At 47.7% G+C, this 11,195-nt stretch overlaps 1 protein-coding gene across 1 annotated transcript in view; it reads right to left on the minus strand.

The window, feature by feature from the left end:
- The window catches only part of AFAP1 (actin filament associated protein 1), a 107,731-nt gene that overhangs the window by 17,559 nt on the left and 78,977 nt on the right, over positions 1 to 11,195 (minus strand). Inside the window, exons 10-11 of the mRNA XM_080936213.1 lie at positions 9,207 to 9,418; positions 7,479 to 7,624 (exon numbers count right to left, since the gene is read on the minus strand). Coding sequence (XP_080792339.1) covers positions 7,479 to 7,624; positions 9,207 to 9,418 — 358 coding nt within the window. The remainder of the gene's footprint in view (positions 1 to 7,478; positions 7,625 to 9,206; positions 9,419 to 11,195) is intronic.

An 11,195-nucleotide genomic window follows, 5' to 3' on the forward strand; every position in this document is an offset into this window, starting at 1 on the left:
GCGCGAGAGAGAAACAGGGACATGTCAGTTAGGCAGCAGGGCCTCTGTGCACACTGGTGCTACCACAGGCCATGTCAGGCCCTTAAGGCAGCAGCACACACCATCTTAAAGGGACTGGGGCCAGAGCAAAGACAGGCCCAAGTACAAACTACAGATACCATCTATGGGGACACACAGCAGCGCCTACAAGTGGAGGGAACAGGACAGCCAGCACTGTTTCCATTATGGTAGGGAACGTGCACACACAGGGAGGGCACAACAGCTCTGACAGGCTGGGCATCTGACAGCCGTGAGCCAGTTTTGTTCTGTCTGCAGTCTAGCCATTCCCAAAGGCGGGAAACAGCATGGTCTACACCACTACCTGGCCATTTGGGGGATGTTTGCAGCTGCTCAGCACGCACCGGTGATCTCCGGCAGACACACAGTATACTTTCAGCTAGTCCCAGATCTTCTGAGGGCACTGTGGGTTAGCCACGATAAGGCTTCAGAAGCCTGTGCTGCTGGCACACGTGAGGTGCATGATTGGGCCTTGGTTCCTGTTCTTGGCCAGAGCCCCTCAATTCTTGGAATTCCCTAATGATAACCAGGAGACAGCTGCCGGTCATAATGAGCTGATTGCTGTCCCTGGAGAGCCTGAAGGATCTGAGGACAGAGGTGTTGGTGACTAAGGAAGCAGTAATATATCTAATCACAGCCTGAGACTTTCTGAGATGACAGGGTGGAAGAGCTTCCGGAAAGAAGGCACCAGGAAGGAGACGCACCCAGGGAAGGCACTCTACACAGAGGAGTGCGCCCAAGAAAAAAGATGTACCCAGGAGACGTGTTCATTCTGGGAGCGTACTGTCTTCAGGGAAAGCGCGGCACCCAGGAAAGTCACTGTACCTAGAGAAGGCACCCAAGGGAGGTGCTAGACCCATTAACCAGGGAAGAAGAGGAAGCCCTGGTCTCCCATAGCTCACATTCTTTCTCTCCTAGCACACCAGTGACCTGGCAAATGAACCACCTCCTGTGGTCTAAGGAGGTCTGTGAGGTTGTGAGAACCTCGGGTTAACACCTGCTTTGTAACAAGCACAGGTGACAGATTTGTGAATGACATCTGTAGGGGACAGAGCTTTTGGTCTTCAGGCCAGTGCCAGAACAGCGGCTTCCTGCTGGAGTCCACGGAGAACTGGGGTGTCGCCTGGTGTGAGGAAACCCATACCTGGTGGCCGAAGGAGGGGAACAAGAGTCTGCACCTTGGAAAAAGACGGTTTGGCTCTCCTCTCTGTCCTTGCTTCTCAGGGACCCAGAACATACCAGCCGGATGCATATCACCACCCGGAGGCTTCCAAAGTCCCCGAAACAACCAATGCAGGACAGGCTGCATGCACCAGACTCCAGATCTGCCCCTGGCTCTTTCAGCTTCTCCTTCCCAGCCTGCATGATGTCAGGAATGTTCTGGAACTCTTCAGCCCCTTCCACCTCTTCACTCTCCCCTTTCAGAACACTGCTCTTCCTAACCCGTGTGCCCCGGGGGAGGCAGGGTGAGAGTGTACTTCCTTGACATTAAGAAGCCCCTTCCCTCTGCAATGCTGACTTTCTTTTGTGTCCCAACCTAGCCTATTCTTGTCTGCCTCTCCCCACTAGAACACAAGCTTCTGGGGTGTTCTGTCACCTCAGTTTCCAGAGCATAATGAGAGATGAACTGGCTTCTCAGGAAGCTGGGCTTGTTTCCAGACAACTTAAAAAACCCAGGAAGAAATAACCAAGGCAGCATTTGCTCCTAACTGGGAAGTCTAAAGTCACAGAAAGTTAACCAACAAATGCATTCCCCACAAAACTGTCTCTCTGAGAAAAGTAGCTTGGGGCAACACAGCCACCTGTATGGCTCTGCACACTTTAATAACCACACGGTCTCACAGTGCATTGCTGCCCCCTGCTGGATTAAGCTGGAAAGCACAGCTCCTCCCACAGATGCAGCATCTTAACACTTCTTAGCTTATGAACGTAGATATTATTAGTCTATGCTTAGTCTGCGTCAAATCAACTGTAGGAAAGTTAAATGCACAGGAGGAGGAAATTTTAAAAAGATTCATCAGCCACTCAGGAGTTCCTGCATGTTTCACATGCGCATTTGAGGCACTGTCTCGGTCGAGGACTGGGGACCGTAGTGGATGAGACATGATAAATGGAAGAATGGCAGGTTACCAAGTGTGCCTTCACCTTCTGGCTCTGAGCACAGTCACTGCCAAGTGCTCAGTGCGGCATGTGTGTGCACATTAACTCTTTCTCTTCCTCAGAGCTTGTGCTGCAGCGTCAGGTTCTGGCAACCTGTCCAATACTCACACTTATGCACAGATATCAGGAAGATCAAAGACAGTCCACAGAGCCCAGCTGGGATTGGGGATTCTCAGAGGATGCAGGAATCGTGACACACACGTGTCCTTGTTGGCAAAGGCCTTCTCTACTGGCTAGAGTATCCCAACCTTTACAGAGAGGGGCACAGGCCAGTAATGAGAACTCTCATGGAGCCAAGAATAAGCAGGGGTTCCCCATTCCCCTCTGGCGTTTTTTTCCAAAGTGACTTTCAGCCAAGTGTGTAAGCAGAAATGAGTCTAACTCTAAGACATAAGCACATCCGAGGAAATGCTATATGCAAACGCAGAGACCTGCAGGGACCTGAAGATGGTGGCTCATGGTCTTGGGTCAGCCCCAGGACGTGTCCTGGTGTCCAGCACCACCCACCTTTTTTGCATGCCCATCTCCCGGGAGAATCCCACAAGCGTTTCTCTCCATTTCCTGTTCCTTTTCAAACCCTTATTGTCTTCTTTCTTTCAGTTAGACACAATTGCTGATAATTCTCATAATCATTTGGCAGAGATTCGCCACACAGCCGCCAACTTATAAAAAGCGAAAAATTAACTTAATCCCGGGCCGTCTATTGCTTGGCCAGCTACCATATTTTGAAGGCTGTTTCCTTGTTCAGTCTCTTCTCTGTTAAGTTTTATGAGAATGTTTGGCTAGAAACTAAAACATGAAAATTAACTTTATTGCTAGCTGACATCCCTAAAAAGGTTTTAATGAGGTTTAAAAAAAAGATTCCTAGGCTAAGTTTATGGCATGTGCCTTTTTAATGAAGAGTGTTCAATACAGAGACTTGCATTCCTTTCTCCAAGATGTGACCACCCTACATTTGGTTTAAATTAAAATTCTGCCCGGTTATAAAAGGAAAAACTGAGCTGTGTGTGTGGAGGCAAATACTTTCATTCAGGGTTTCTCCTGAATGTGGTAATCTGTTTGCTGGTTGGAGTTAACATTATGTGAGTTTTTGTTTTGAGGATTTCAGTAATTTCCACATAAGTACAGCTAACAACTGTTAATCCATCAGGCTGTGGAGACATCAGAGGATGAAGTTCTGTGATTGAGTGCCCGCCTTGACTTCCCTGGTGGACTGTGATGTTAGACTCTAGGCTGAAACAAACCCCTTACTCCTCAAGCCGCATTTGGTCATATTTGATCACAGAAACCCTAAGATATTTCTATACCCTGTTTTAAAAACTGACTTGTTTTCTTGGTGTTTGGATTTTTTTTAGACCTTTGCATATTTTAGATATGACTTTGCCAAATGTTTATGTGCTAAAGTTTCCCCCCTGTTCTGTAGGCTACCACTTTGCTGGAGTGATGGTGTTCTTTGCCCTACAGGATCTTTCTCATTAAAAAAAAAATCTACAGGAGTTAAGTAGCTTGTGAGGGACTGGGGTGGGGGGGGTAGATATCCCAAAAGGGGGAGCTAGGATATAGAGTTATAGTGTGAAACTACAATTGAAGAATTAAACAGGGAGGGGGAAGGGAGAGTGGGGGTAAAGGAGAGAATATGGAAGGGACAATAGTAAAGCCTTTGAAAAGTCACGTGGAAACCTACTACTGCAGAAGCTTCCTAAAATGTATAAAAGGAATTTAAATGCAGACACCATAGAGAGAAAATGCACCAACTAGACATTTTACGTCACCTAATAAAACCCCCATTTGCAGGAGTGAGTTACATCTTATTAAGTCATTGGCCAATGGGGTCCCATAGCCACCCCAATGTTACAGGCTATTGTCAATGTTATTGGCTACTTCTACAAGCTGATGTTAAGATGCTGTTGCCGAGGATATCACTTCCTTAGCCCATCAAAATTGGAACAATAGAGCTGGTGCCCGGCAAGTTTTACTGCTACTGATTAGTGTTCATGGTGCTGGGAGGTATACAGGAGGAGAAACAAATTATCATTACTATGAGCCAGCTACAAACCCTATTGACCCACAATAGCAATTATGCTATATATTATAATATATAATTATATATTATACGCGCAACACCCATGCAGTAGCGGCGCAGATGTTATGGTTGTAGCCAACCATTCTTTGCCTGACACTAAGGCACACTCCATGCAATGAAACTCACACCTAACACTACTAACATGGCTAAGAACCTGAAACTAAATAGGTCAGAGGGGGAGACCTACTACTGTTATTCTGATAAAAAAAACATAGCAATAAAATGGCTCCTAATGACATACTTCTAAACACAAAGATCAGAGCATTGCTCAACCCTCATTGGAGAGGCTGCTTCTTACAGTAGATGGGATGGAACACAGATCTACAAGTGGACAGTGTGTAAGGAACAAGAGACTTTGGAGCACTCAGTCCTAACCCCTCCCCTCAAGGTTCCAGGATCTATGGGGAAGAGGAGGCAGAAAGATTATAGGAGACAGAGGTGGGGATGACTCCAAGGAAGCAGTGTCTTCCAGACACAGCAGGGCTGACGCACATGTGAACTCACAGAGACTGTGGCAGTGCATGCAATATCTGCACACGTTCAAAATGGCAAGAGCCCAGCACTGAAAAGGAGAAGTAGACCCCACAAAACAAGAGGGCATTTGTGCCATGGTACACACCTTTAATTTCAACACTCAGGAGACAGAAGCAGTTGGGTCCCTGTGAGTTTGACACCAGCCTGGTCTACATGGTGACTTCTAGGGCAGCCAAAGATATATAGACTGTTTCAATCCCTGTCTCCCCAAAAGAAGCTATTTGCAACTAATACCTGTTAGAAAAAGAAAAGTCCATTTTCTCCAATGGAGAGTCACCAGGCATATCAACCATGTTCTAGACCTGGCCCAATGCCCAGGAGTAGTTGCCAACACAAAAGGACCCCAGGTTTTTCCATGTGTGCTCTTTTGTTGTTAGTATGGTTTGGTGTTCGTCTTTTTGGGTTTGTTTTCTTAGGGAGAGATAAAAAATGTTGGCAGGGGGCAGGAGGAGAGAATCTGGCAGGAGCCATGGGAGAGGAAAGAATACAATAAAAATATATCACATAAAATATTTTTAAAATACTTTTTAAAATGATTTTTTTTAATGGGGGGTTAGATACAGGGAGTGACCTAAGTGTCTGGTTGCATGCTGACATGTCACAGCTGGCCCAGGAAGTTCATATTTCCTAGTATTAGGGGCTCATGGCTGGTTCCAGCTCTTCTGTGAGGAGTTCCTGCCCACTACCTACTGGTTTTGTTAAAATGTGAGAAATGTACTCACTTAAAAACAGTATTCACAAGTCTACCATATTTTATCACAGTTAATACATATTTGTGTATCTATGTATTTATGTGTGAATGTATATATATGTTCACGTGTGTGTGTGCATGCATGTGTTTGTGAAGCTTTGCTAACAAATTAAAAAAAAGGTGCTATTGATTTTCAGGTTGTAAAGGTCTCTCCGAGATTGGTAACTGGGTTCCTACTCCTGCTTCTGTACCCAGTGGCCACACTGTGCGACTTGGGTGACATATATGAGAAAAGCAGCCTCACGGGGTGTGAAGCTGGGAGGGAGGGGCACATACCCACAGCCTCTCAGGTGGCTGTGGACAGTCTTAATGATTGGCAGTTTCTTAGTTAGACTCTCTATACCCTGTCATGGAGGCCACAGGCTGACCCTGCCCTGGGAATGGACCTCCTGTCACCATCAACACAGTGCGCACCAGTGGCCTCACTGTGTGCTTCTCCATGGTGCACACCAGTGGCCCCACTGTGTGATTCTCCACGGTGCACACCAGTGGCCCCACTGTGTGCTTCTCCATGGTGCACACCAGTGGCCCTACTGTGTGCTTCTCCATGGTGCACACCAGTGGCCCCACTGTGTGATTCTGCCACTTTATCATAAGAAGGGAGTCACTGAGCTGGGGAGCCGTTGTGTGCTCAGTGCTGGTATGAATGTGGAAACCATCTCAGATCTGAGTAAGCCTCCCTTCACTGGTTCAGATTTTGCTATTCGCTAGGGGCAGTGGTCCATTCTAAGGTAATGTGTGTCTGAAAGGCCCAGAGTCTATCAGTTATCTTATTTTCTTGGGATGTGGTCTCCTGTATTCCAGGAGAGTCTTGAACTCACTATGTAGCCAAAGATGACCTTGAACTTCAGCTCTTCCTGCCTCCACCTCCCATATGCTTAAATTAGAGATGCCAGCACTTTATGTGCTAGAGATTGAACTCTGGGCCTTGAGCATGCTTAGGCAAGCACTATAACAATTAAGCTTCATCCCTAGCCCTTTGGTTATCTTTCAAGGTAAAAACTAGGAAGTTGGAAATGGCCACCAGGCCCACTGGCAATCCATTGCCTGGGACTACTTCTTGTGTCTACTGTGTGGCTTTGCACCGTGGGCCATGTGGGGCTCACTGTGGCACACTGTGGCCACTGGAGTCCTCTAGCCCAAGGCCACCTCAAGTATATTCAACATTCCCTACCTCCATTGTGTTTAGTAAAGGGGCATGCCAGGGGCACAGTGATGTGGAGAGGCCTGTTCACCACCACAGCCTGGACACCGGTCTACATCAAAGCACTGAGAAAGGAGAACACGTCTCCGGTGGCCATGGATAAAAACCTTTCACCTGTGGAACAGCTGACGATGCTGAACGTGAGCTGTGGACCCCTTAGGATCTGCTGCTACAAACCCCTCATGACGACTGTGCTCGGGAAGCATCCTGGCTCGAAAACATGCTTTTGCCCGAAATTTAAATCTAGAAAGTGTGGCGCTGACAGTCTTTGAGATCTCGGGCGTTGTTTCAGCAACAGACAGAACCTTCTCTGCTTCCTAGAAGACCCCTGTCAACGAGTGGGTGGAGGGGCAACAGCTGCCCACAGGACAGGACCAGGGCTACTACTTGTTGATGTAAATAAAAACAGCCTCGATCCCTTATAGTCCCTGGCTGTAAGGGCAGAGCTAAGAAGATGTAGCGGGGATCACTGGGCCCATAAAGCCAAACTTCAGAAGTTTGCCAAGGCCACTCTAACAAAAATCCCAGAGGGCTGAAATGACCAGCATTGGGGTCATCAGGGCCAGCACTCCACCGAGGGAAAGTCCCCTGGTGTGCTTCTGGTCGGCATGGTCACAGAGCACCTACTGTCAAACAATACAAGAATGCTGCCGAGTTTAGGTCTTCCGCAGGCCGTGCGCGAGTCTTACCAGAAGGTCTGTTTCGCTGTCTGAATGACATTGGCTGACATCTCTACATCTATGTAGTCATAGTGCAGGGCTCCTGGGTCCGTTGAGGAGCCTGTCTCAGCCAGTAAGATGCCAATCCATCTGCCCATGTCTTCAGAAGATGATGCCTGCCACGGGGAAGAGAGACAGAGGAGTGTGACAGGAAGGGGAAGAAAACACGGAGGCTTGAGTGTGGGTGAGAGAGGCGCCATACTCATTGTCTGGGCAACGGGATTAGCTTTGTGTTCACACTAGGCTGGAGAGCTGGACGGTACAGAAAAAGGATGCAAAGGGACTTAAAATTTAAACCACCATGATGCCTCCCCATTATCTGGGAGAGGGCATCGTAGTGGAAGACATAGAGATTCACAGGAGTCACAGCAAGTTACTGAGGACCTGACTCCCAAAGGTCCTCGCCCAGCCTGTGCTGCAGCGGGTTTGGTACCCAATGGCAAGCTTGTTTCTCTCATCTGGATACTATTTTCAAAGACAAAAGGCAACTTATCTTCAAGCCCACTGCATCTCTGCAGGTGTGACACTTTCCTGTGGTTTCGACTAGCTCTGTGTATACTGTTTCTAAGGCATCTGTAGGTACCGGACCTTGTAGCTTCTTTAATGTTTTCTCTCAGACTACCTTTCAAATTATTCTTGTTAAAATTTTGAGCCATCCTTGGTACGTGTTTTTATAGACAAGTAAGAGGCCAAGAGAAAAAAATAGACTTGGCTGCTTGGTGTCAGATCAGCTGAGAGCTAGGGGCAGATACAGCATCCCGGAACTGGACGAGCCGTGTGTTATTGCATGGGGGCCACCAGGGGGCACAGTCATCTTCCTGGTCCCCGAGACTATCTGGGCAAGTGAGTCCCTGTCAAACCAAAACTAAAACAAACAGAAACCTACTATGAAAACAGTTTTGGAAATCAGCACCCACATCTTGAAATTCAAGATCTTGTTGCCTGTTTTCCTGGACACCTTGACCCTGGTCAGAGCCCCATTACCCACACCACAGCCATTTAAGACTGGGCTCTGCATCTGGAGGGCAGCACACATGTCAGCCACTGATCCACGCCTAACATAGCCTCACTTCTGCTGACCACACTGACATGTACCCTGGAAAACACAACTCTTCACGTCTGTGAATGTATGATGCACGTGTGTAACTTAATCATAATAAGGATAAAGGAGGAAAGGGGGAAAAGAAGTCTGGATTAATGGCACATAGAAAAAAAAAAAGAGATGGAAGATTGGTGAATTATCCTATAAAGCAGTCAAGCAGACAATAAAAAGTGAATATAGTCACAGGCTTGCAGCTAACTGACCCTGCCACAGGGTGTCAGGGACCCTAATGTAGGGAGCTTTCTAGAGGACAAGTGAAGGAAATAGTCCCCGTGTGCCTCGGTAACCTATTCTTAGAAGTATTTTAATGGGGATCTCCCCTCCCCCACTTGCCTGTCTGGGCACTTTGAAAAGTGACCCATTTATTTGGACCGAGGCATTTAACTGTGGTGAGCAAGGCCATGCATGATGCTCTTGGAAGCATATATCATCCCTGCCTCTCCAAAAGAGAAACCCAGAAGACAACGAAAAACAGAATTAGCCAAGGAGGGGAAGGGGCTGGATCAAAATCTGTCCCTACAGGCAGCGAGGGTCTTCTGCAGAGGATCTAACCATGGCATTGACAGAGCCTGTGTAAACCCCAGGGAATCCCGTACCTCTAGGACAGCCACCTCCTGTCCATTTCGAAGCAGCCGGAAGGTCAACGGGTGCTTAGAATCTAAGCCCGGAATCACCTCGCAGCCACGGAGTGGGATGGAGACGATGTGGGTCTTCAGGTCAGCCCTGTCCTTGTGAAGAATGAGCTTGCTGTCCTTCACTCTGCACCAGCGCTCCCGCCAGCGGCTGTTAGAGAGCACATTTAGGTAACCTGCAAGGAGAGGATGCCACAGCTCAGACTCCCGAAGAAGCCAGGTCCCTTGTCTGTCCTCTTTTACACACCAGGGAAGTGCCATGCACGAAACACACTCACACCCAGGCTTAAATGCCCGTAACACATCTAAAGACAGAAGAGTCATTATTACACAGCTAGCTTTCAAAGGAATATGGAGGCTCTCAAGGGACAGAACCCAGTTCATGGAGTAAGGGCCAGTGCTCCTTGGTATCTACATGGGAACCTGGAAATCATCTTGAGACAGTGATGGTGGACACGGGATGGCTGGGAGGGGCTGACAGCTGCCTGCGCATAACGGAAGAGAACTCACATGCAAAAGGACCCAGCTGCAAACGCTATAAGCAGAGCATGTGAGACAGAAATAAAAGTATCAGAAGATGAAAACTCTCCAGGAAGTGGGAGGCCCGGGGAGTGGTAAACTCCCCAGCGCTGGATATGTTCCAGCAAGTGACAGAACGTGGTCGGTATGAGCTCCCCGCCCACAGCCCCAGGCCTCCTCCTGGTCTCTGTGTTCCATCCTTGCTTGTGAGAGCAAGGGCCTCATCTCATGGAGAGACGGACCCAGACGAAACCGCCTGAGTTCTGGGTCTGTGTGGCGATGTTCCTCGTGTGCCTGGCATGATACCGTATCTTTGGTGTATCACTGGCATGACAATGAATTAAGTGTGGTGTCACATGTGACAGAATTACAGGGAGAAATATCCCCTATGAGAGAAAAATAATTCTCAAACACAGGAAAATTACAGTTTGAGGCTATCATAAACATGAAGCTCAAACTTCTAGAAAATTTTCTGGGACATAAGTTGGAGGTTTCATGGTGACTCTGGCAACGGTGGCAGTTGTCCTACTATGGTCTCCAACAGTCCCACTGTGCACACACCACCTCTCAGAGATTAAAAAAGGATTGGACAGGGAAAGGGTGACCAGCGGGTGAAAAGAAAAATAGTGGAGAATGCTGGGTGTTGCTCAGCCTCTTCCAATTCTTGCTCACGCGCACTCTCACATGCTCACATTTGTACGTTCCTAATAAATAGATTTTTAAGATATTGCACAATGACTACCCACATATGTGAAATGTGAGTCCTCATCTGGCTGGGAGTGTCCTGTGCCCACACACTCTAAAGTGCATCTCTTGCTGAACAAAGACTTCCATTTGTCATGCTAAGCAAAGAATCTCTGAAGTCACAGACACAAAGACAGAAGCCTGGGAGCTCCAGAGCGGGGACTGGCTGCTCTCTGGTGTTCCGGCAGGTTTTAAATGTTTTTCTCCAATGGCCATCTAGGACGGGGAAGGCACCCTCAGACCCGATGCCTACATGAAATTAGAGACAGATAAGGGCACAGATACGGGCCTCACTTGAGAAACAGCAGTTAGATGATACTGTTCTTTTTAAAAGGCTTTTAACGTAGATGGAACCAACCGTTCTGATTTATTATTATTTTAAAAGAAAGAAGGAAAGCCCTGCTTTAAAATGCAGTCCGGTGGACACCTTACTAGAACTGTTCTGAATGCCATTTACAGCAATCGATCATGCCAAGAGCCAAATGCTGGACCTCTGAGTACACATCGCCTGTATCAACAGAGCCTAAGTGTTTTCTGAGCACAAATCCACAAACAGGATGGCAGGAAGCCCTCAAGTAACTTGATATACTCCGTAGACAAGAACGGCACATGCATGGATTGTTTAACCACTGTTAAAGAGCCACTCTCCATGGGGGGTGGAGGCACGTGCCTGTGATCCCAGCATGCAGC

The sequence above is a fragment of the Micromys minutus genome (assembly GCF_963924665.1).
Source record: "Micromys minutus genome assembly, chromosome: 1".
NCBI lineage: Eukaryota > Metazoa > Chordata > Mammalia > Rodentia > Muridae > Micromys > Micromys minutus.